This window comes from Eretmochelys imbricata, chromosome 7, assembly GCF_965152235.1.
Source record: "Eretmochelys imbricata isolate rEreImb1 chromosome 7, rEreImb1.hap1, whole genome shotgun sequence".
Lineage (NCBI taxonomy): Eukaryota > Metazoa > Chordata > Testudines > Cheloniidae > Eretmochelys > Eretmochelys imbricata.
Window position 1 is genome coordinate 74,206,517 of NC_135578.1, and position 27,664 is coordinate 74,234,180.

Sequence of the window (27,664 nt, forward strand, 5' to 3'; positions counted from 1 at the left end):
AAATCAAGAGACATGAACATATCATGAACACAGTAAAAATTAAAATTTATCTTTGAATCTGAACACATATTCAGGGAAAAAGTTTCCAGCATTCTTTCCACTCTAATTTTGCCCCTGATTAGAGCAACAACAGTGGTCTCTCACATACCCAAGCCTTCAGCTCTTTAGACCCAAATCAGCAGCCCCTTACAAGTACACCCTCAAGTGAATAGGAGTCCAGGGCAGCTCATGAAGAATTGGTGTAATAAGCTCTCTGTAGTTACCATAGCCAGGCAGGAAGCTCATCATATGTTGAATTAGATAAAGCTTGCAAGTGACCTTCACTGGTAGACCCAGTTAGGATGTGTAGGTTCTAATGAAAACAACTTAGCCATCTTAAGTACAGCATTTGCTCCCTAGTGGCTGCTACAATATAAACAGCCAGTCCAATGACTGTATCTTTTCCCCCCAAGTCAATTTTTTCAAGGTTTTTCTAAACTGACAAACCAGTGGCGCATTACAGTGCTTCCTTTGAGACTTTGTATTACAAATCCTTTGGATACCCAGCTACTGTGTGTGTGAGAGAGAACACATAATAGGTTAGAGCTAATGTGTTGTCGACCTTCATGAATGAAAAGAATGATAATTCAAGTGTGGAAGTCATTAAAAGGGCTTCTACACTACTAAAAGTGTAATAGACCTCTTATTAAATGTAAGTAGGGTACATTCTATTTTTGTCTTTAAGGTTTCTTTTCTAATTTTCTATTGATTTTTCTTAATTTGGGAATGGATGACATATATAAATGATAGGGCAAAAAAGTTTTTTTTTCCTGGTGATGATTTTGTGGTGTGTCAGGCTTCATTGTTACTTTTCTAGGAGCAGCTATAAGAGTTTGGCATGCCAGAAATGTGCTCCTATTAAAAAATTAATGCAAGTCATTAGGAGACCTTCCATTAGTGTCAAAGGGCTTTGGATCAGTTCCATGCCTTTAACCTTTAAATAAGCAAAATTCCCAATAGATTCAATTGGAGTTTAGCCTGAGCTAGGCCTGCAGGTTTGACGCCAGCAATGTGTTCTGATCTTCAGGCCTTTGGGGGACCAGCAAGTCAGTTATTAAACAGTACTGAAAAGTAGAGATTGACCCAAATCACAAAGTTAGTGTTTGACAATTTTTGGAATCCAGGGTTTTGATTTGGGCTCATCGTTAATTAAAAGATGGAGATACAGACAGTTGGCAGCTGATGACTGAAGAACTATTGTGTAATTGGATCAGATTCTCTAGTCCAGCTGAACTTTGCTTGGCACAGGACCATAGGGAAAATGTGGGCTGGAGCCAGTTTTACATCCCCTCATTCCCAGGGTCACTGGGTTATTCTCTGGCATAAGACAGAGAATCTGCAAAGCTATTCTACCTAGCACCCAGCCACCCACAGCCCTGTGAGACTATTTCAGCAGCCAGGGAATCCTCTAGATGCAGATCACATACATTTTTTTCCCAGGACATTCTCACTATGGAAGCTCAATACCACTTTTGAAGTCTAGAATACAAGTGGGATCTTCTCTCTTCCAGAGCTTGTGGGCTAACAGATGCTTTGTTTCTGGGCCACTATTTCAATGAGATCAAATAATCAAATTCTGTACTTTAAAAATATTACATACTTTAGGTCTGCTTTATGAAATTTGTGGAAGGTATACAACATTACCACTTACATTGTCCTCTCTAAAAACACCACCCTGGTGCTTGCATTCGCCATGCAGTTTATGTTGCTTTCCATTCTACATATGGGAAATACAATAATGATGCAGTAAGCAGCCCATTTTAGTTCCTCACTGGTTTGTGTTTTAAAGACCAGCTCTCCCCTTGTGTTTTTATCCTGGCCACTACAACCTGCTGCGATGCTTGAGCTGACAGTCCCTCAAGGGAGCTTAAGGCAAGGCAATCTCAGTGGAAGGACTCAACTTTGGAACTAAGTCCTTCCTTTGTTCTGACACAGGCCATATTTGTCAACCTTCAGGTCATATTGTGTCTGTTATCTATTTTGTTCAGGACTAAAACTGGGGGAAATAAAAAAGGTGAGTGTGTGCTTCCAAGCTTCTCCTACAAAATAAACTCCATGTGACTCAAAATAATCTGCATGTGAATCAACAAAAAATGAATGAATGAGCTGCTGCTCCAAGTAGATCACATGAACCTCCTGAGCATGGCTCACCATTGGTAGGGCTTGAATATGCCCAGTAGGCTTCTTGGGCTGGGCTCCTTCTTGACTCGTGAAAAAGTATGTGATTGTATCTCCCAACTGCTTCCCAAAATGAGCCATCACTCAGTATGTTGTACAGTTTTGTGATCCTCCTCTCTTTTCTGATATGAGAAATGAAATATTTAACAATGTTGATATTTAGGTTGTCGTCAATGAGCATCTGAGTTCATCTCACTGAGATAAATAGGGCAGTTCACACCTCCCAGCCAGCACTATTGTTCCAGGCTCTCTGACATCTCTGTATCGATTACACTCCGTTCACATTTGGGAGGTGGGATTTCTTCATAACCATAACAGCTAGAAACTCACTCTTTGCTCCAGAATGAAAACTGATGTTCTGGCAGACAAGATTGTAGCTCAAGGAAGGTGCTGATGTGACATTCCACTGTGTATGGGTGGAACCAGAGCTCTGGTTTTGCCTCAGAGAGGGAGTGGTTTGAGGGGTTCAGTTGTGGATTGTCACTGAGTTAATTTTTTTTTTTTTTGGTATGTGTTTTTAAGACTGAGCTGTTATGCGTACCTAGAGCTTTTACCTTTGCAAATCAAATTAAGTGAATGAATAAACAGTGGCTCCCACCACATAGTGTGGGGGGAGAGAGAGATTTTTGTTTGGACTGATTCAATTGTTTTTACCTCAATAGGATAAAGAAGTAAATCTGGAGCAGGTCCACAGACGTATGAACAGTTTAATTGATGAAGACATAGCTCACAAGCAAATCTCTCCAGCGTCCATTGAAATCTCAGCCTTGGAGATTGGTGGCATGCAGACAAGTCAGACCCTGGAGCCAGTACGCGAATACCAGAACACACAACTTTCTGTCACCACCTTTTTACCAGAACAGACAAGTCATGGTGCCAGCAGGACACTCACAACTGCCTCTGGTAGTAACCTGCCATTGCCCCTTAGCAGCTCAGCCACCATGCCCTCTATACAGTGTAAACACAGATCGCCAAATGGAGGACTGTTTCGTCAAAGCCCCGTGAAAACACCTATCCCGATGTCATTTCAGTCTGTGCCAGGGGGAGTCATTCCAGAAGCCATGGAGCCTTCCCATGGAACATCCATATAATGAAAACAAACAAAAAAACAACCAGCAGAGCTTTTTAATACAATCTGAAACAAAAACAAAAACTTTTACATTTTTCGTGTACATATCTGTAAATAATGAAAGAATGAAGTGGGGTAAAAGTGTATTTTGAATATTCCCAATTTTCAAAGTCAGTAAAAAAACAAAACAAAACAAAAAAACAAAAACGAAAAGAAAAAAAAAATGTATGAATGACTTTGTAAATTTTGTTCTATATGAATAAAAAGGCAAACTACTTGTGATCGTTCTCAAGTGCCAAAGAAGACCTGTTGCTGGGATTGAGGGCAGTTAAACAAAATATCATGGATTTCAACCCTTATTCCTTATTTGTTCTATTTTTGTTTTACTATTTTTGTTTTTAAAGCAGTAAAGTTATCCATTTGTTGCTGTAAAAGTTTACTCTCCTCAGCACTCCCTTCTTCTCGGTACCCTATTTCATAGCCATGGTGGCAGTTCGCTTGAAAAGCTAACAGCAGATATTAGCAAAGCAGTAATATATGTTTTAAACCTGAATTATAACTATAAACAAGCAAACAATAAACAAAACAACTGAACTCTTTCCTTCTAACAGGGATTAAATTTCCACACAGTTTCTAAGTTGAAGCACAGGTTTACTGAATTGTGTTTTATGTGCGTACTGTGTGGCTTTTTTAATTTACCCTTATGTGTTTTATTTTTATATATATATATATATATATATATATATATATATATGATCTATGTATATTTTATATATATATAATATTTGATAAATAAGGTTATGGATAAGGCTATGAAGCAAAACCTGCAATCAGCTCTTTTTTGTTTCTTGTGTGCACAAATTAAAGTGGAATGGAACCAATGACTTAAAGGAATAAAACAAGGCAAAGCTTTATTTGATAAAAAGAACAGGAGTACTTGTGGCACCTTAGAGACTAACCCATTTATTTGAGCATAAGCTTTCGTGAGCTGCAGCTCACTTCAGCTGCAGCTCACGAAAGCTTATGCTCAAATAAATGGGTTAGTCTCTAAGGTGCCACAAGTCCTCCTTTTCTTTTTGCGAATACAGACTAACACAGCTGCTACTCTGAAACCTTTATTTGATAGTGAGGCAATGATCATGTTACAGGGACTATAGCCCTATGGTATGATTTCTTTCTTTTATGTTTCAAGGACTACTGTATAATGGAGGCAGCATTCTCTGTTAAAGTCATATCTCTGAATGACTAGGCTAAATTCATGACTATAAGCACAGCTTCTGTTTTTTTCCATTGATTTATTTAAAGAAGCATTTAATGGTTATGTCCATAATCGGCTATCAAATGCCTTTTTTGTTTGTTTGTTTTCTGCTGTGAAACTCAATCAACGGAAAAAGATGGAGTAACACATAGAGCTAGCTTAATGTCTTGTCTGAGAACATTACCAGTTCAGTTTAACATGAACATTTCAAAACCATTGTTTCCTTCCCAAATAGTGACTCAAATGCTCAGGTAACTAGGTTTTTTTCTTCCTTTCTGATGCTCCTGGGCAAACATTGGCTTTCAGAATTTGAGTAATTTAGTAACCTCTCAAACGTGTCACAATAGCAAGGTTGCTATTTCCAGGCATAGTTGGATTTGTTCACTTTGTTAGAACATGATCATTTGGAAAATGCAGTATCATCGGGTGCAGCAAAATCACTGCCTACATTAAGGCCAAAAAAAAGTGACTGAACAAAAGTAAAAATGCATACATATCTCCAAGAGGAAGCAGACAGTGTGGGTTATGCATTTGGAGAAATAAACAGTTGAATTTATTGTCTGGTATACTGGCTTGCATAATTACTCAACTAGTTATGGGGTGATAACTTTCCAAGAATTGTTTTCTTTAGAAAAGCCCTGCATTAAATGATTAAGCAGAGAAGAAACACTAAAACTGAATCAAAAGTGATAGAAAAACTACCCAAGGGAAAAAGTGTACTTACAACACTACTTTTTAACTAAGGAATGTTGACAATTTGCTGCTAGATGTATTCCAGTGGTGATTAATTCCAGCATCTCCAGTCAAGCTGCCTCCTCATGTAGACAATAACATTCTGCAATCTGGCCAAGTTGTACTTCCTGCTTCAAACTAATTAAAAATAGACAATAATAATGTTTGTCACTGGATTTTCATCAGTGATAGATTTGGTCCATTTAGATTCCACACCAGCATCCCAAAAATTATTTTCCTCCATATTTGTAACAAGTTATGAACATTTGCAGCCAAATTTAATATTTTTTACTGAAACTATTGTTCATCTGCCATGTGTACAATGTTTTTAAGATTGGTCATGCTGGGACGCTGTGCACATGTATATATGATTTAACAAGAGAAAAGCATTGAAGCATCTGTTTTGAAAGTGTCCCTCACGGTCACCTCCCTGTCCTCTCTTCCCTAATTCACAGTAAAGCCCAGATCTTTAGCTGCTTCTGAGGACCAATGAGTGTGATCCAGAAAAAGCCACCTTAGATCTCCCCTGATCCTGGGCTGTGTGGGTACAGTGATGGTCTCCCAGCCCTGAAGACTCCTCTCATTTGCAATGCCTGCCAATGATCCCATACAACATTTGGGTATCAGCTGCCTGTAGGGGCACCCCAGCCATGACCACTTTCCCCCTGGCCAGGCCTCCAAGGAGTAGGCATGATGTAGGAGCCTACTATGCTTCATTGACCAAGAGGATCCCCCACTATGATCTTCCCGTAGCTGGCTATAAAAGACTTTAGGGTCATGTTGAACTGGCGCTGCAGTATCATAGTGCAACCTTAGTGCATCTGTGGATCTGGGCCAAAACTTGGACCTGAGTCAGTGCTATTAGGAAACAAGAACAGAAGAATCTTTCTAATCTGCATCCCTTACACACACAAAAAAGGCAATACTCACTTATTTGCAGTAAAGATCATAGTGAAATCTCATTTTACTGAGACTTCATTACTTTCTGAAAACAAATTATGTAACTTTCATTAGTATGTTTTAAAGCATCAGCATAAACAATTTATATTAAACTACATTTATGAAATGAATGAACAAAGTACATTTGAGGCTCCTTTAGCATTGATATTTTTTATTATGTCTTTGCTTTGGGCTTGATCCTGCAAGGTGCTACAAATCACTTAAGTGTGTGCTTAACTTTGTGCATGTGAGTAGTCCCATTCATGTCAATGGGATTACTCAAGGCTTAAAGTTAAATACTCGTTTAAGTGCTTGGCAGGATGGCATATAGAGTACTCAGGATCAAGCCCACGATGATCCTTATTTAGCAAGTACTTAAATGTGTGCTTAATTTTACGCATGTGCTTTGGTGTCATTGAAGCAGATGCTTTAGTGGCATGCTTAAGTGCTTTCCTGATTAAAAATGGGTTTAAGCACATGCTGAACGTGAAGCACATGTCGAATATTGCCATTGACTTCAGTGGGACTAGTCTCTGCTTAATGTTAAGCATGTGTTTTGTTGCATCAAGGGCTAGACTGTGAAATTAGCAATTCACAATGAGTCTCCCACTCTTTAGAGAAGATTAGTTTATTAAAAACTTAGATAGTTATATCCTGAACCCATCAATCATGACAGAGCCTTTTAGATCTCTCATGTGTTGATGCTTCAGTTTCAGGTTATTTAAATAAATCAACAAGTTCTCTCGGGAGAATTAAAAATATTTATTTCCCAATATATTTCAATTTTCAAAGCAAATTCAGAATGTATTACTTCCATGTTTTAGATTTCTATTTTAATGTTGACTGATCAAAGCATTTTTATACATGTTGACTTTGTATGCATACACCATAAACTCATGCATTTATATGCACACAGAGACAGAGTTATTCATAGATGGATTAAAGTATAAGTGAAGATTTTAGGCCAGATCCTCAATTGGTGTAAATCAGTGAAGTAATGGAGATATGCCTATCTATACCAGCAGTGGATCTAGCCCTTCATTTTAAATATTTTGCAGACATGAAGAGGGAGCAAGTTGCATAAGTTTCTGTAAACTATGAGGGCCATATTGTGCCCTTGAGTTTTAAACAGAACTCCCCAAGGAGTGTACCAGAGTGTAATGGTTCTGCTTAAAAATGGGGATAATCTAGGGGCCCAAGTGTTCCAGGTTCTCCAAGATGTTTACATTGCAAAGCTGAAATTGAGTGCCTATACCTTGTTTGATTGTGCTCTTTTATTGATGAATTTCTGGTAGTGTGACATCTGTGGCACAGCACTTGTAGTGTTTCTTGTTCTGTTAATCCATTAGTTTCGAAACAATACTTTATTTTCATACAAAACTGTGACTCAGTTTCTTAGATTTGCTTGCAGTCCACTAGCTCTGGAGAATGCATTGCTGTTATTTCTGCATAATGTGTCATGTTTTCCTGTCGCAATGAAACAATATTAATTGTGCTTTTTGATTTCAAAGTTAAAACTTGATAGGACCTTTTTTAATGCTGAGTTATAATTACTTGTGTGCAATATTTGTCTTGCAAAGTGAAATTCCCAACATTCTGCCTTGCTTTTATAACCTGGCATTACTGCACTGTTTGTGAAGCCTAAGCAGAGCAAGAATAACCCACCTTCACTTAGTCTGCTGGTAGAATAAAATACTCAGGACCTGATCCTCAACTGGTGTAAATCAGCATAGCTCCATTGATTGCATTGGACCCAGGCTGATTTAAACTAGTAGAAGATCAAAGCAGGTTAGCTCAAAGTGCACTATGGAACTTTTAGTGAGCAGCAGCAAAGGGTTAGTGTGAAGTAGGGATTGCCCCAACCCCGGCTTGCCACAAGCTCAGTGGTCATATAGACAAACCCTTAATGTTGAGCTTGAAAGCACTGCTTCTTATAAATCTGTATTCACTGCTGGCTCTGAAAAGAAAATGTTATAAGTAAGTGCTAATAATGAAATTCAGAAAGAAACTTTGTTGGCCAATTAACAGGGATTTTAGTTATAGCTGCTGGATGAACTAGTTTAAGCACAAATTTCTTCTCAAAGCCTGTTCAAAGTTAGGTGCACCTCCACTCTGACAGAGGTTAGAAGTTGGTGACATAATGACAAATGGAACTTTTCTTTTAAAGGAGACTACATTCATGGGGCAGTATAGTAACTACAACGTTCAGACCATATTTTATTCCGTTCACTTAGCTGAATTTATGTTGTGAATGGCTAAACGAAGAGCTAGGTCTATATAACTCATTTGAGGACTCAATTGGAAATTTCCCAAAGAATCCATATCCTTTTGCACCAATGGAAAAAGGCAAGGGGACCTATAAAAGAAAAAGCTATGAAGAAAAGTAAAATATTAGGTAATAATGAATGGGGGGGAGGGGTACAATGCATCTATTTGAGATGTCCAGCAGAACTATTATTATAATACTGTATCAGAAGCATAGATTCCATTATACAAGCGGTAGCCTCATTTTTTTCTTTTTCTTTTTAGAAAATCAAAATAAAAGCAGCATTTGTTGTACTGGATAAATGTTGTTATATTATTTAAGAGTTGGGACTATTTACTTGATAATGCTCTAAACCGTTTACCAGATCCTCAACTGGTATAAATCTGTGTCCCCGCAGCCCCTTACGCCTGCTGAGGATATAGCCCTAAACTTTCATGTAAAAGCTCTACCAAGTCAAACTTTACTAATAAACTCATCCCTGATGTAACTGTGCTAGGGATGAGTTATTGTGGTGGTATGTCGAAACCCCAGTCATGGCCCAGACCCCATTCTGCCAGGCACTGTACAAACCCAGAACAAAAAAACAGTCCCTGCCCCAAAGTGTTCACAATCTAATTAATGAATTAAGTAACCTAAAAGAACTTGGCCCATTATTAATATTTTTATTTCCTCCTTGCTGATATTTCCACTGCAACTAATGACGAGGACACCAATGGAGACTGTAATTTCAGATGAGGCATGCAGCAGGAAGAGCAGATAAGCATGCACATCTGTGACTAATAAACTCCTGAAGCACAAAGATCGCGTTTTCATGCATGCAGTATCTGACCGATAATACAGAATAGGGGAAGACAGGCAAAAGATATATCTCAGACACACAGGCTTCCCTGAAGAGAATATTTTTCAGGGTTTTTTTCATGTGGCATCAGTACTGAAACACAGCATAACAATATGATGAACTATTAAAAAAATTAGCTTATCAAGACTGTCTCCATCCTGACACACTGGACCTGATAATCCATCTTTCTGAACCTTGTGTAGCCATTATCCTTCAGATCAGGAAAACACGACCATATTTAAATGAGTTGCAGGCTAGAGATGTGGTTGACCACATGCTAAGTGTTTTGCTGAACTGGGATTCTTATGCCGATGTTAACATATGAGGATTCAGAAAACACTATATGTCGACGTGTTTATGTGAGTCCAGACAAATGTCAGAATAGAAAACATGTTTACATGTCGTACAGACAAGTTTGTCCATGACCATTGCAAAATGTTGTATCCTTGCTTTGCGCTGTTCATGTTTTTCACAAAAGGTGTGAATGGGCCTTATATCAAAGTAGTTAATGGTGACATGACAAATCTGATGTCATCTTGGTCTTTCATGAGTTGTTGCTTCCCAGTTGTTGGAGGTCAACTTGATGTGCTTTCAAATTTGACTTCAATATGTCTTAATATTGTTTGTATTGGCCACCATGAGAACAGGTGCACTGCTTTAATAGACCATAAACTGTGGCTCTGGGTAGTCTCAAGTTGACCAAAGCAACTGAGCTTTCATGAACATGCTTTGAATCTGACAACAATCAAGGATTTCTGTATTGAATAGTCACTATTATATAGGTATATTTAAACTGCTAACATATAAGAATGCTGTAGCTTTACATGGGTAGAAATGACTACACAACATGCACTCAATGGAGAATCAGGCCCAATGTTTATAATAGTTTTCCTTTAAAATCTGAGGCAAATAATACTGGAAAAATTCCGGTACCACAATACAGGGAGAGCGCTCGGAGAGCAAAATTTTGCCCAGCTTTCTGCAAGGTGAATTAACACTGAAGAAGCACATTAGGTGGCTGTAAACCTGGAAGTGAAAAAAGATGCAAAACACTTTCCCCCCAAATTTAAAATTTTGAATTTGCAGAATATTGCAGAATGCAGAAAAAATTGCAGAGAACCCCTACAATCATGGGATCCTGGTGGGATTGCAAACACATGATGTTGCCATGTCACACAGTGACAGGTGGCGTCTACACGAGTGTGCTTCAATGAAACAGTCACAGATGTCCTTGCACAAATATTCCCATTGACATTCTGAAATCAGTAGCTTCTATTCCTGCCAAGTTGGGCAGAGAAAATGGAAGGTGATGTCACTTCATTATTCTCTGTGAAAATATTGGCAGATGCCCACTTATAATTTTTTATTCTGCTTTCCACCACCTCAAAAGTGGAAGATGGGTTAACAATAAGGCAAGCATATCTTGGTACAATTAGCACTAGTTACCGTTTGCCACTTTCCTTATCATGGTCACCTGACAATGCCTCATTGGCATCATAGCAAGAGATGAGTTTTAAGGAGGAATTTGAAAATAGATGCAAAGGTGGCTAGACAGATTTTTCTGCTTGAGAGGTTTTGCAGACAGGGTGACCTGACAGATGAGTTACAAAAGCTCACTGGTAGAAGGCCAGGAATATTGGTGGCTCAAAAGTGACAATCAATGTCAAAATGAGTTAATAGAACAGCTAGCTAGAGTGAGATTCAGTCAGGAAGATCCCTAATGGTGAAGATAAGAAGATTGTATGTGATATGGTAAAGAAGAGGAAGCCAGTGGAGGCACACAAAGAAAGAATGATGTAGTCAGAATAACAGAAGATAGTTTAAGCAGCTGCATTTTGAATATATTCAAGGGGGCAAGTCTGGCTGCATGAAGGCCAGAGGTTACAGAATACAAGATGATGGTGGTCTGGAGGTGTGGGTATAGGGAGAGTGCTCAATGACTCAGATTAAGGGCCCGAATGACATGCTTATGGTGATGTTGTCCATATGATGAGAAAGAGGGTGGGGAGGCTGTGGCATGAAGATCAAGAGCTCAGTGTTGGCATATTGTTGCGTTGGTAGCTGGACATCCATGAGATATTGGAAAGACAAGATGAGATTTTTGTTTGGAATGAGGAAGACTAGATCTGGAGCAGAGTAGAATTAGAGCCTTCCCCAGAGATAAGGTGTACGGGGAGAAAAGAAGTGGGCCAAAGATGGAGTTGGAAGGGGTCAAAGGGGACCCACTAAATAAGACTCTGAAGGACCAATTAAAGTGGTAGGAAAAGAACTAGGAGATGACAGACTCATGAAAGCCAAAAGAGGATAAGATTTGAAGAAGGCTAACTAATTGGCTTTCAGGCCAATTAGCCATCGCATGGTTTTGTAAATTTTGTTGTTGAATACATTGGATGCTACAGGTCTTTGTGGGGTTTTGAGGGAGAAGGCTGTGATTTCTTTCACTGTATGGGAAGGACCTGCAAGACTTATTTTGTTTTTTGGAAGGCTTTCCAGTTGAAGCCACTGTACTTTGATTGTAAGAAGAGCAACTGGTGGGTTCATATTTGTAACAGGCAAGACTGAAATGGTTCAAATTAAAAAAAAAGTCCACACTGCTTGATATCAAGTCCTCTTTTATGTCTTTAGATGAGTTATGATGATGATCATGTCTCCTCTGATCTATGATTAGTTGTGCAATATATTTCCAACTGTCTGGCAGAGAAATCTGCTATTATAACATGAGAGCATACTTTCTTCTCACATATTTGCATTCCTGGCATTGCCATGTCAAGCACATCAAAATGACAGGCAGAAATACATATGCTTTCAAATGGAATTTCTTCAGACCATTTGGATCAATAAGAACTGTCTGTCTGCATATTTGTAACATCTGGCACAAAAGGATATGCAGCTCTATCAATTCACTGGGCTTGTAAACCATATTTTATCTCAGATATAGTTTGTTTACATCCACTGACAGAAGAAAAAACAGTATAGGTCTAGCTGGGTATAGGTCTATTGTGAACAAGTCCCATGGCTGTTTTAGAATAAAAGCCTCATAATTTTTATGCAGCAAACAAATTCCATCCTGACTAGAAGGTGCAAAATCCAGATATCTGTCAATCTGGTTATCTGACAGCTCAATACACCCATAGATCACCCTCGTCTGCTCTGGAGGCCTATTCAAGTAATAACTGATTATTCTAAGAAAAACTCCCAGTTTATCAGAAGACTGCAAGAGGTCTAGCACGTTCCATGCTGGGTGTTCTGCTGCAATCTAGGTCCTTAAACAAAAGCAACGTTTCAAAGAAATCAGTGAGAGAGTGATTTGCTGCTTATTTGGATTTTCTGGTCTTTTTGTGACTGGAATTCATCTGGTAAGGACATGAACTCATAATGCAATGGACATTCACTAAATAAGCTATAGATTAAAAATTATTCATAGAAATTATTTAGTGAACATTTTTGAAAGACAAATACAGTCAAGAAAATTTTCACTGAAACTCAGCAGCAGAGTGAAATTTAATGAATGATTAATTAGTTATAAATTACTCACCCAGCTTTAGTTTTGATAGGTTTATTAATCACTATTGAGAGGTTTAATAGTAGCACAAGTTGAACATGTCTAAATGTCATTCATCATTGTTTTCTCAAGCACTGTAGAGAAACATCTTTTCTTTCCCACCCTTGAAATACCCACTCTTCCCCTCTCATGCCAATGAGCATGGAAAGGTCAGAACTTTTCAGCATAAACATTAAAGCTGTGATTTTTCAAAGAAGCCTAAGGGAGTTAAGGTATCTCTACACTGCAAGCCCCCCACCCCCTTCAGCAGTGAGTGTCAGAGCCTGGGTCAAATGACTCGGGTGTGCAGGGCTCACTCTATGGAACTAAAAGTAGCAATGTAGACTTTCTCGCTTGGGCTGGAGCCCAGGCTCTGAGACAAAATTCAGTCTTTGTTCTGTGTTTGTACAGAACCTAGCACAATAGGGTCCTGGTGCACGACTACAGCTTCTAGGCATCTTGGTAATACAAATAAATAATAACAGAGAAATAAAAAAACTTATATTTATAAAACTGTGATTACACATATGGTTTCAGATGCCCCACAAGACATCTGGATAATAGGAGTTATTAGTATTCTGGTCTGCCATGTGTACTGTTTCTAATTAGGAAGAAAAATACTTTTATCCTACTATGGTGGATTTGCCTTTTAACCTTGTGTTCTACCACCATTCACCAAAGTCCTCCCTTTATGCTCTCGGGTTGCAAAGCACAATTGCCATATTCAGAGATATATCAGCATACAACCATTTACTATAAGCAGGTTGTGAATATGAAGCACAAGCTGGAAAAGGCTTCCTATTTATTTAGAGAAAGGGTTATGCTTTTCACAGTACATGGCAAAGATACTGTCACTATATCTGGGATGTTCATGTCCATCTTTCTCCTGAATCCATCTAACTCCAACCAATGAACCCACCCAATCCTTTATTTTTAGTGTTACCTCTTGATACTTTCTCATAGATAAGATACAACTCAACTATTTAGTGATAGAATGACTTGCCATACTAAGGCTGATTGAAAAATTTCCATCAAGACTTGTCTGCTTTCCTCAAAACTTGTCAATGTTACATCAGAAAACTAAAAACTTTTGGCTCCAATTTTTCACTTTTCAGCAGAACTTTTTCCAATCTTCATCAATTTTTGTCTGAATTTTTCTTTCATTTTTTGATTGTTGAATCCTGAACTTTTTTTTTCTTTTCATTTTTGGGTTTTCAGTTTTTCCAATTGAAAAAACTCTAAAAGTACATGCTTTCTGAACAGCTCAAAAACTAAAGTATAAAATTGTACCTACTGTGGACCACCAAACACTAGTTGTGCACCATAATCACTTAAAGGAGTGTCTTAATTCCTCATAGTTCTGAATTTCAAACTACCTAAGATTCACTTAATAACTGGGCAAGATTCTGGTGAGCACATAGTGAATTTAACTTAGCAATGACTCAGTCTCATTCTAGCATCTCAGTACCTCAGATATTGGGTATTCTGATACACTTAGTTCCTTTATAGTTCAGAGAACGAAGTTTATGCTCACTTTTAGTGCTATGAAGAGATTGGACTGTTCATAAAACTTTCACCACAGTTCAACAGTGAGTCTCTTTGACCGTAAGATCCAGAAGAGAGAGAATACATTTCAAGGACTTTTTCTGAAGAGATTTCTAATGAAACTATATATTAATATGCTTATATTCATTTAATGCTAATGCTGTTGGTATTTTTATCTCCTTTTGTTAATTTAGTGCAATATTTCATACTGCATCTGCTGTCTCATTAAACTAAGCCTAAATACAGGATTAAATTGCTTAGCATGTGAACACAAGGACAATGTTATGCCTTGCAGAGGGATATGGGAAAGAGAAATATTTCCCTCTTTATTTTTTAATATATATTGGTTACATTGCGCCTATCAGCTACTTTGGGTGCAGTAATTGAATAGCACAAGCATTTGTCAGAAACAAATCTAATGAATAGAGCTGGTGAAAACAAATAGAAAGTTGTTGTTTTTTTCCCAAAAATCGTCACAAAAATTTTCTCTCTTTTTTGCTGAAAAAAAAATCAACATTGAAGTTTTTTTGTCCAGCTCTGTATTTGGTCAAAAATAGGATGAGTTTTCTGGTGAACATTTTCACAACAAAATGTGTCCTCATTTTTCATCAAAAATTTCAAAGTATGAGCTCTGTTTGGCCAGCTCTGTTCATGAACGTTGGAAAAACAAACCTCCTAAAAGCCAATCCCAGGTCTTCCTCTAAGCAATCCAATGAATAGGGTAGTTATTATACTGTATTATGGAGAATTGCTAAATGAGTTTCTTTAAATAAGGTTACAGCAGCAGGAGGAGGAGTAATTGACCACACCAACCTGTTGCTTTCTGTAAGACTATCTGGAAGAGGAATGTGAAGTTTGGAAACCATTCTTTCCAAATAGAGCCAGAATGAGTCACTGTAACTCAGCATCCTTAAGACCGGAGAGTTCACTTTATGTCCGCCTGGAACCCTTACTTCCAGCGCTGGAACCTTCTGCTACCCAGGGCTTGTCTCTCTTGGTCATGTCTGTTCTTCGATTGAGTGTGAATGACTTCTATACCTAGGTCAGGGCAGTTAATTTGTACAGCCTCAAGTCTTCTGTGTTCTCAGGTTTTTTGAACCAGTATATGCCATTTCCCCAGGGAATGAAACTGCCACAGATTTGCCACTTGCATTACGGATTTGCATTAACCACATCTCACTCGCCCACTCACACCGTGACTGTAGTTCCTAGAGGGAGCATCCTTTAGCTCACTCATTGAGCCAGGAATACAATAACTATTGAGCCCATAAAGATACATATAACATTTATAAAGTTGATACAACAGTATTTGAATATTCCATGTTTCCAAATCATCACATCTGTCATGTTTAATTCCATAAAGCTACACTGATTTACACTAATTGGAGATCTGACCCCTTTAGTTCATAGGAATATAGAGACAGCAGTTGTAAACAACTTCTCCAGATCCACAAACCAGCGTCAATTTTAGCTGCATTTCAACAGGGTATTGTTTATTTAGGGAAAAGAGTGGGGAAGGGTAGCATTTACTCATATTCTCATGTAGCCACAGCTGTGGGAATCTGCAGTACTATGACCTGGGAAACTGACATGATAAAGGACACAGATAAGTAATGATATCTTATGTGTTAGCTGTGACAGTGCCTCAGTTCACAGTTAGGATTCTCCCTGTTGTTCATCCAAAAACCTGTACCTCTTCCACCCCCAAACCCCCCCCCCAGTAAAAAGGCACTGTCTTTCATCTACTAGACGTTGTCTCTTTGTCCTTTCCAGTGACTCCATCTTGTGTCAGTGTCTGGATCCAGAAGCTTCAATAACTCCAATCTTATCACTCCTAGCTCCCTTTTTTGGGAGCTGCCTATGTGGAAACTTTGCTTTCTTCTTAAAGGAAGGGTTCATTATTAAATGAGATCTCTTCAGATGGATACATTTATTTCTCACAGAGAAACTCAGGAACCAAAGAACTACTGGGTATCGCGTGCACATGCAGTTCTGGGAGGAAAGAAAGAAAGAAATATAGCTTGACAATAAATAGTAAAAGTCTCTGTTCATCTGAATTCCCATTCCTGTAGATATTATTTTTTGCTACTAAAGAATTAATGATTTATCCCCTGGATATCATACTAATCTTAACAGCTATGCATTCTAAAAGTCTCTATTGTGAGCAAGAAACGATCACAGCTCTGTTTCTCAAATTAGCCTTTTTATCGTTAAACTAGTTTGTACCCTTTTGCACCTTTGGATCTTTTGTATTTCTTCCCATGCATCAGATGCTTTGTTGGACTCCATTTCAGCAGGCTAGGATAGAATTGTAGTCTGAGATTTGCCTGTGAATGTCATGTGACCAATGCTGAAGCCAAATAAATATTTTCTTCTAAATAAATGATCAAACATCTCAGGAAATAGTGATGGTTCCATTATGTTTGCCTTTTCACTTGTATTGTAATTCATTACCTTTTCATCAACAACTGAGCATTCCCCATCACTTGGAAACACTATTTGCTCACTGACATCTAGGGCCAGATACTCATTTGTGGCTGATAAGGGACTTCCTCCTTATTGTTATTCATTTGTATTATAGTACAGTCTAAAGGTCCCATCTGAGACTTGGGCTCCATTGTACTGTAACTAGGCAATGAACATACACATAATAAGAAGCAGCTCCTGTCCCAAACAGCTTATCATCTAAATATCCACTGGCACGCTAAACCCTAACCTTTATATGAGTTTTCCCCAGGTAAATAGACTAGACAGACAAAGGATCGCAGAAAAGAATAATAGACTCATAGAAATATAAGACTGGAAGGGCCCTTGATAGGTCATCTAGTCCAGTCCCCTACACTGAGGCAGAACTAAGTATCTTGACCATCTCTGGCAGATGTTTGTTTAACCTAAAGCTCCAATGACAGAGATTCCACAACCTCTCTAGATTATTTGGTTCAGTGCTTCACTACCCTTACAGTTAGGAAGTTTTCCGAATGTCCAAGCTACATCTCCCTTGCTGCAATTTAAGCCTGTTACTATGTGTCCTGTCCTCAGTGGTTAAGGAGAACAATTTATCACCCTCCTCTATATAATAACCTTTTATGTACTAGAAGACTGTTATCGTGTCCCCCTCAGTCTTCTCTTTTCCAGAGTAAATTTACTCCAGAGTAAAAAAACCCCAATTTTTTTCAGTCTTCCCATGCAGACCTTTAATCATTTTTCTTGCTCTTCCCTGGACTTTCTCTAATTTGTAGACATCTGTCCTAAGTGTGGTCCCAGAACTGGAACAATATTCCAACTGAGTCCTTATCAGTGCTGAGTAGAGTGGAAGTATTATTTCTTGTGTCTTGCTTACAACACTCCTGCTAATATATACCAGAATGATGTTCACTGTTTTTGCAACAGCATTATATTGTTGACTCATATTTTGTTTGTGATCCACTATAATCCCCAGATTCTTTTCTGCAGTATTCCTTCCTAAGCAGTTTCCCCCCATTTTGTATTAGTGTAAATAATTATTTCTTCCTAACTAACTGCAGTACTTTGCATTTGTTGTTACTGAATTTCATCCTACTTCAGACCATTTCTCCAGATTGTCAAGAACATTTTGAATTTTAATCCTGTCCTCCAAAATGCTTGCAATCCCTTTCAACTTGGTATCACCAGCAAACTTTATTAAGTGTGCTCTCTATGACTTTACCCAAATCATTTATGAAGATATTCAATAGAACCAGAACCAGGACAAATCTCTGTGGAACCCTACTCAATATACCCTTCCAGCTCAATTGTGAACCATTCATAACTACTCTGAGTATGGTTTTTCCAGCCAGCTGTGCACCCACTTTACAGTAAATTCATCTCAGCTATATTGCTTAAGTTTGTTCATGAGAAGGTTATGTGAGACAGTATCAAAAGCCTTTCTAAAATTAAAATATATAACGTATACTGCTTCTTCCCATCCATAAGGCTTGTTGCCCTATCAAAGAAGGATATTAAGTTGGTTTGACATGATTTGTTTTTGAAAAATCCATGTTGCCTGTGACTTATTAACTTGATTTTCTTCTAGGTGCTTACAAACTTGATTGTTTGAATATTTGCTCTATTATCTTTCCGGATACCAAAGTTAAGCTGATTGGTCTATAATTCCCTGGGTTGTCCTTATCCCCCTTTTTATTGACAGTACTATGTTTGCCATTTTCCCATCTTCCTCCCTCCACAAGCTCTCAGAGATAATTTCACTAATGGCTGAGAGATCTCTTCAGTCTGCTAGGATGTTTTTGATCAGGCCTTGCTGACTTGAAGACATCTAACTTGTCTAAGTAATTCTTAACTTGTTCTTTTCCTATTTTAGCCTTAGATCCTACTCTATTTACATTGATGATCTCTATGTTAGTTATCAGATCAGTGCTAAATTTTTTTGGTAAAAACTGAAACAAAAAAGACATTTAACTCTTCGCCCATTTTCTATTATTCTCCTTCCTTCCTCATTTAGTAATGGTCCTACCCTGTTTGCTCTTGCTTCTCATGTATTTGTAAAATGCTTTCTTGTTACCCTTTATATTCATAGCTGGTTTAATCTCATTTTCTGCCTTGGCCTTTCTAATTTTGTGGGGGGGATTTTATACTCATCTTTTGTAGTTTGACCTAGTTTCTACTTCTTGAATGATAGTCTTTTGAGTTTCAGGTCATAGAAGAACTCTTGGTTAAGGCTTAACCATTAAGCCAGGGTAGCCTTTTACATTTTGAATTTTGATTTTACATTTTGATAGAGAGTTTCTATCTTTCCTGTGAATTTGTACAGTGTATTCTTGTGCCCTTAATAATGTCGCTTTAAAAAACTTCCATCTCTCCTGAATTCTTTTTTCCCTTAGACTTGCTTCCCATGGGATCTTACCAACCAATTCTCTGAGTCTGCTAAAGTCTGCCTTCTTGAAATCCATTGTCTTTATTCCATTGTTTTCCCCATCATTCCTTAGAGACATGAATTCTTATGATCACTTTCACACAAGGTGTCTTCCATCTTCGGATTACCAATTTGTTCCTCCCTGTTTGTTAGAATCAAACCCAGAATAACCTCTCCCCTAGTTGCTTTCTCTGCCTTCTATAATAAAAGTTGTCTTCAATGCATTCCCAGAACTTGTTGGACAATCTGTGCCCTGCTGCATTATTTTCCCAACAGATGTCTGGATAGTTGAAGTCCCCCATCACCACCAAGGCCGGTGTTTCGGATGTTGTTTAAAAAGAAGTGTTACTATTACAGCTGGTCAGAAAGTGATTGTTTATCCTGTAAAAAATTTCAATGAAAATTAAAAAAAAAATCATTTTTGTCAAAACTTCCCCTGAAAAAATGTGGGTTTTGTTGAATATTGAGAACTTTTTTGTTTTGTTTTGGAAAACAAAACCAAAAAGTTTCAATTCTCAACAAACAAAAACTGAAAAGTTTTCAGCCTAAAACTGATCTTTTTTGACCGTCAATTGTCAAAAATCAATCAATAAATAAAATTGGTTCTAAGATTTATTGAAAACCCTGCTATCTTCACTTAAAATGATTTTTCCACAGAAACAGAAATATCTATAAAAAGAAAAGGAGTACTTGTGGCACCTTAGAGACTAACCAATTTATTTGAGCATAAGCTTTCGTGCTCACGAAAGCTTATGCTCAAATAAATTGGTTAGTCTCTAAGGTGCCACAAGTACTCCTTTTCTTTTTGCGAATACAGACTAACATGGCTGTTACTCTGAAACCAGAAATTTCTATTATACCTAATTTTTTTCAGGGGAAAAATAATTTAGTTGGCAATATTTTTGATCAACTCAGGTAGTTATTCCCATTTTATAGATTGGGAGTTGAGGCCAGAAGAGATTAAGTGACTTGACAAAGGTCATATAGAGCCAAAATCAGTTGCTGACCACTGCCCTAATTTCAAGATTTCTCATTTTACTCTATTGTTCTGGGCCTATCTGGTTCTATGGAAATTAGAGCACTCTGAAGGAAATGATTATTATATCCTCATTTTGTAGATAAGAAAACTGAGACAGAAGTTGGTCTATGTTTCTGGAAGGGTTAACATCAATTCAGAGGCAGAATTAGTACTCAGGAATTTCTGGCTCCCAGTTCTTTGCTCAAACCACCACACACACCTCACTCTCAGAAAAATGCGGATTATTCTTCCTCTCAGGCCCACATGGTCCAAAAACTCCCCCAGAAGGCATGATCCTGCTCCCATTAATGTAAATAACAAAACTCCCATTGTCTTCAGTGAGAAGAGGATGGAGGCCAGAATGTTCACAACATTGGTTGCAACTTTATTTTCTAATTTTAATATGAATTTGGTTCTGCTTTTTAGAATTTATGATAGGCAATTATAAAATGCAAATAAAGGCACAAATTAGTTGCTCATCTCCATGTGTTAGTGAGTGCATGTGCAATAAAGTTCAGTCTTGTTTGCACATGCTAATTTGTTACATACCAATTTGCATATATAAAATGCACACGTTTTAGTTATGTGACCTTTTAAATTGTTTGGTTTCTACATGTAAATTGGTTCAATGTCAGCCAAATATTACCATAATTAGAAAACAAAATATGCATCCCGGCACCTAATGTTTCCATTAGATTGTTCATATAGTCTGTAGATTTGGAATACAGCCAGAATGTCTATTCAGAGAATATTTTTAATTGGATTATTGGTACATATTAATTGATATATCACTAATCCATTATTAAAATATAAATGTATTTGAAAGAGTTCTGACATGTCCCAGTGGAATTAAATTGAAATGTTCTATTCAATACAGAGGTATAGAGTTATCTCCTACCCATGGGCAATGACCCAAACCATTTAGAATATGTTCCCCCATTGCGACATACAGTACGTCAATTATCTGATTGTGCATTAGATGTCATGCATAGAAAGGGATTATATTGTCCTGAAAAATGTAGGGGATTGAGGTGTCCCAATTTTCTACTTAGAAAAAAAATCATACTGTTGATAATATATGAAGTAGTGCTGTGCAAATGTCTGATATCTCTCTATCTGTCTAATCATTTGGTTTGCTGAAAAATAAATGTTTTGGGATGACTCAAAACCAATCTTTTTTTCAAAATTTTCAATGAATTGAAAATTTAAAAAGAAAAGAAAATCATTTGGGATTGAGTGAAATGTCTCATTTTTATAGAGACCCTTTTAAAAAATTACATTGAAGGAAATTTCGAAACAAAAAGTCATTTTGAATTGAGAAATCAAAATGTTTTATTTTAAATAATAAAAAGTTTAGGTTTCTTCAGAATACTTTTTTTCCCTGCAAATGAAACAACTGGTGAATTTGACAAGAATTCATGGAAGGTTTTGTTTGACCCAAGTCTGCATTTTTGATTGAAAAAAGGTTTCAATTGAAAAATTTTGCCCGGCTCTAATAAGGAGCCATATTTCATTCCTGTTGCTTATGCCAGCTTTATAACATGATAAATACATTGCGTCAGACTCTACATTCTTCCAAAGCCCCATCATGCCACTCTCATAGTGCAAAGTGGCTTTTAAGGGGCCAGAATCCTAAATGTAAGGGGGCTCCCCAGTTGGCATAGAGCTTTTTGGACAGCCATATGTCCACCTCATACCCAGCCGCTGGAACAAAGGAACTAGAGGCAGGGTGTGTGATCAGAATGTACTGGGCTCCAGATATTTGTATGCTAAGGCCCCAGGGGGTAGGGGATGGGGACAATGGAAAGTAAAGCATAAATTACACTCAAGGTGCACTGGCCAGTATCCAGAATACTGAATATGTTATCAGACTGAGAATCAACTTGATTGACCTCGGCAAATTTACACTGGTGTGAGTGAGAGCAGAGTCAGGTTCTGGAGTAAATGGCTGCAGTTCACGTTGAATTCAGTAGGAGTTATTACATCCTTTTAGCACAGGACTGAATTTGGTCCATGCTGTTAAGGTAAAGCTCATGGGGCCAAATTTAGAGGTGCTACATAGGTACACTGAGGATCAGGGAGAATAAAAATTTGTTTTTAAAACTATCAATGGGCCGTATTCTCCTCTCTCGCTAGATTTACATCAGTACACCTCCACTGACTCCTGAGCAAATGAGAAGAGGAATCAAGCCCACTGTTTTGATTTTATTTTTATCCTTTTCCAAGCCCTGGAAGCCCCACCCACTGATTAGCGCTACTCTCTATAGACTCTGAGCAGGGAACAATTTTACACCATCTCTGGAGAGCAATCTAGCCAGCGCTATGTAGCTTGGTTTTGAACTAAGAGGCTGATTCTCTCTGAAGTCCTTTTTTCTAAATAGTAGTTTGGTGTGCTGAGAGGAAATAATCACACCCTGTCACTCATAGATTTTTTTTCTTTATTTTGGTATGAGTAATGACATTTCACAATGCTTGTTTTGTGGTTTTTTTTAATGAAACAAAAATATTCAACACGTCAGTCAGTTAATGATAAGCCATTGCAAGCATATATTTGTTTTTCTTTAACTGTTACTTGCCAGGTCAGAATTAGGTCAGCTTGTACACAGAGTGGTTTGGAACTGTCATATTAACAGTCAACTGCTTGTCAGAAAACCTACACTTGCCATTTCCGAGATTTTGAATTCAGTGGAGTTGAATGTAAATAAAATGGCTCTAGTAAGACTGACCTCAACTCCAGCAAAGGGATCTCTCTAGCTTATTATTTATTATTTATTTGTATTACCATAGCATGTAGAAACCCCAGTCATAGACCAGAACTCCAATTGTGCTAGGCACTGTCCTGCCTCAAAGAGCTTACAAGCTAAGGAAGAGACAACAGGTGGATTCACATATATTCAGGGGTACAAAGAAACTGTGGTCATTCCTACCCTTGTGAATACGGTATCACTTAACCAAATGCCTCTGAGAAATATGAATTGGAGTAGCTTAGATTTAAAGACTAGTCAATTCAGGGTACTCATAGGGAATAAAATCCATTAAACATGCTTCTATCACCTTAAGATTAGATCACTTTACTGAACCCTATGTGGGACCTTGCCTTAAGACTAGAGCTGTGTGAAGAACTAAATTTTTTTTATTGATGGTCAAGCCTCCTCCCTCCCCCCACAAAACGGGAAAAAAAATTAAGGTTGACTGGAAACAAAAAAAAATCAATTTTTCTGGTAAAACAAAACAAGCAAACAAACAAAAATTAGTTTTGCATCAAACAAAATATTTTGTTTTATTTTTGAGGTTTTTAAATGTTCTATAATATGTTATAAAGAAAAAGGAGTGAAATTCTGACATGAATCATCTTTCAGAATTGAAAAGTTTAAATGTTCTGTTCCAGAAATGTACCTTTTCAACAGTTCCAGTTTTTTTTTAAAATTCTACCAAAACTATTAGCTGTAAATGACCCAAATTTAGAAACGGTTTCAATCAGCCCAAATCTGCATTTCTTGGGGAAAACAACGGTTTGCATTAAAAATTTCACCCAGTTTTACTTATAACCACGCATGTAGAATGCAACTGTTCTGTATTAAGTGGAACACCCCCAGACATACATAACACCAGTTTTCTGGGATCTCCTCTGGTTCCCAATAAGTTTCCAGTTGGAATTCGGGGTTGGTAGTCTCTCTTCCCATGCATTACTGATTCAGTTATGATCAGCCGAAGTAGTGAAACTGGAAGCCCCTCAACATACATTGAAGTGAAATGTTGACAGGGTATTTCACAAAACCATTCTTAGGAAGGTTTCAGAGTAACAGCTGTGTTAGTCTGTATTCGCAAAAAGAAAAGGAGTACTTGTGGCACCTTAGAGACTAACCAATTTATTTGAGCATAAGCTTTTGTGAGCTACAGCTCACTTCATCGGATGCATACTGTGGAAACTGCAGAAGACATTATATACACAGAGACCATGAAACAATACCTCCTCCCACCCCACTCTCCTGCTAGTAATAGCTTATCTAAAGTGATCAATCTCTGTCAGCCAGTGTTGAATTATCCCTCTTCTCTCTGTGCAGTTGTATTCACATCGCCCAGCTTACTTTATGATTATTGGAAAGTTTATTGGCAGCTGGAGATCATTCACAATTGCGGCCCTATTTTTGATGGCCGGGTGGTACAAATAAAGATACAGCTCTCCGTATAGCCACAGAACAGGTAGCAGTGCAAACTGCTCAGCCTCACTGCGCTTCAGCTTTGACACAGAGATTCAACCTCCACAGAGGAGAGAGCATTTTGGCCATTTCAGGCCTTGTGATCTGTAATGACATTTGGAATGTTCGATTTTTTGCAGGTGAAGTGGGCGATTTTCCGCTAGCAATGGAGGGAGGATAGCTTCTGCTTTGCCACCAAAGTGCTGTTAAATGGTAATAACTTTAGGTTATTACTTAAGTCCTATCATGCAGTCTGGTCCATGCAGATGAACCCATGTTCCTACAAGATGTCTCACTGAAGTCATTGTTTTGGTGTGGTGGTCTGACTGCTCGGATCAGATTGCTCGGTCAAGGCCTACGGCTGGATTAAAATCTGTGACCAAGAGGTGTGAAAGGCTGTATAGAAATTCCCTTGACAAATTCTGTGCTCAGCTGACCTCTTTAGCAATGTTTAATCCCCCTCAGGTGTCTCTATTTAATGAAATAAATTGCTTAGTGCCTCGATCAAAAGTGTGCTATTGCTATTTTGATTTTTGTCTGTTTAATATAACCTACATTTTCCTGATTTCTTTCCCATTTACTGTTTGTCCTTTTTAATTAGTTACAAATATAGTAGCAGAGAGATCTTAGCACACTGGTATCACCTTTAAGTGTCTAAAACATGTAGCCAACCCTTCATCAATGTCCCCTTTCTGCCACAATGTCTTAGCTACACATTTTAAACGCTCTAAAAATATTATTCTGTTACATTAGCTGTATTCTCAATGGAAGCAAAATGTTATAAGCAAGTTCTGGGGGTGAAACAACTCATGCACCCTGGCTTATCAGAACAAGCTTTACATTTATTGAATGTGAAATCTGTAGATAAACTCAGACTATAAATAGGATAGTTAAATAGAAAAGAAATGCTTTTTAAAAAGTCTGTGATAATGACCTTGATGGGATTAAAATAGCTCCAGTGTGTCTAGGTGTCATTCTTTTGCAAAGATAATCTTTTGAAACATCATGTGGTAGAGCTCAAGGATATAGGAAGTTTGCACAGACATGGGAAGGACAATATTGCAGTTTCATAAAATATAAACAGAACTAATTGTTCTCCATAAAAATGAACGAGGGAAAAGACACGGAAAGCCATCCACTGTATGTAATCCATGATTTTATCTGATCACAGTTCCTATGAAAAATGAGCCAGCTATGCCTATTTACATCAGTTCAGGATTCAGCAGTGTGTGGGGTATGTATGTTTCCCCATTTCATGCATAGTCTAAATGGGATTTTTATTTTACATTTCTTTTGTATCTCTCTATCCGTCTGCTCTCTCTCCTACCTTTCCTTCATCCACCCATCCATATACTGAGTCTACTTTATCCATTCAGAGTTAGTGTAGTAACCCGGCCCCTGGCAATAGCACCTGCTGCAGCTGTGATGCAGCAATATAGAATGCTGTCCTGGGGAGAGAGAGAGCAAATGAGAGGGCGCTCAAGCTGGGGAGGGACTCAGAATCCACCCAAAGTGGCAGTTGGAAAAAAAGCTGTGAGAGAAGGTGAAAAAATGAGATGCTGAGTGGATAAACTGGAGCCTGGGTAAGAGGAGAAGTGATAAAATAAAAGAACCAGAGAATAAAAGTAGAGCCTGGGCAGTGAGAAGGAGGAACAAAGGAAAATAGGAAAGGTTTCAGTTCAGGAGAACCAGAAAAAATCCATACCTGGGTGTGTGAGCAGACACTATTAGAGAAGGGAAGTAGAGGGAAATAAAACCTTCAGACATACCAGAGAGAGACTATCAAGAAAAAAACCTGAAAGGAAATATAATTGGTGAAAAAGAGAATTGATCAAAAAGCTGTGTTAGATGAAAACAGATCCCGAAAAGAAGAAATGAGAAGCCCACCCACAAAGGGTCTAAAATATATGAACAGAGAGAATGACTGTCTGAACATTTAGAGTTCAAAAGTGCCTAATGGACAAGTGAAGGCCCACTAGGTGGAGAAACCACACTTGTGGATAAACTTAGTGAAAAGAGTTATAGCCACAGGAATATTGACATTAAGGAGCAGTTAAAGCCGAAGAGAAACAAAGAAAAAGAACAGCAAGAGTGGAGCTGGACTTACAGCCAAAGAGAGAAAAATTGATTCTTCTTTGAAGTGACACAGTGTATTGTTGAGTAATCTCTTTTGTTCTTGTTAATAATAATGCATTTGGTATTATCTGCACAGAATAAAGAAGAGTAGCATGTACAAACTCACAAAGGTTAATGAGATGGTAACCTAGAGTGTAGTATTATATGTAAGAAGTATCTGGTAATGTTCTATATTATTTATGCTAGGGGTACTATTTTGGGGTTTTCCCTTATAAAGTTCTAAAAATTTAAAATTATCCCTTTTGTCTTGGTTTGCTTCTGTCTCTCCACACAGTTAGCGTAGCCTAACCTAGTTGGTTCACCACGTTAACAATCTTTTATAAAGGGGGCATATACTGTTCCTTAACTGCTGTTGCAGAAGTTTCATTATCTTATCTCTCCTGGCAGGCTGCCTGATCATATTTCTGATCACTTGAAAATAAAATTAGGGGAAAAAACATGCTAATAGCACGGATGGGAAAGATTAAGCAATTTCCTATTGTGCAGTTATAAAGCAAAAAGGAGTGTTGTGTATGTTACAGAGATTCCCTTATAGTTATAGCAACATAAACTTGTCCCGATACTCAGCTGGTGTCTGATCTTCATGGCAATCATGGCAAACACAGATCTCCCAAAACCAGTGGTTGGGAAGGTTAGGGAGAGCTATTTTATTACAAACGGGAAACGTAAGAAAATGTATCCATCTCCAATGGAAATCAGCAAATATAGATTTCTTATACACTGTAAAGTATCACCAAGAACAATAAGAAAACTTGAACATATAAAATATAACTAAATAAGCAAATAGCTCCTTTTCTGCAGGTTCAGTAAAAAAAAGGCTCCACATTGAGAAGGTTTAGACTAAGGGATGGAACTCTCTGCTCCCCTCCACACAGGAAAAAAAGTGAAAAAGTAGCTGATGATAGGCATCAATATAATTTTGCTTACCCCCAGTTTTATGTAGTATGTTGAGCTCCATTATTTGGAGTTTATGTTCTGATAAAAGATAATGCTGATCTGGCAGGTAGTGGACTCCAGT

The 27,664-nt window shown here is 37.9% G+C and overlaps 1 protein-coding gene across 1 annotated transcript in view; it reads left to right on the top strand.

The window, feature by feature from the left end:
* Positions 1-3,577, top strand: part of GRID1 (glutamate ionotropic receptor delta type subunit 1) — an 836,720-nt gene extending 833,143 nt beyond the window's left edge. The window contains exon 16 of the mRNA XM_077821976.1: positions 2,880-3,577. Coding sequence (XP_077678102.1) covers positions 2,880-3,308 — 429 coding nt within the window. The 3' untranslated portion in view covers positions 3,309-3,577. The remainder of the gene's footprint in view (positions 1-2,879) is intronic.
* The last annotated feature ends 24,087 nt before the right edge of the window (positions 3,578-27,664 follow it).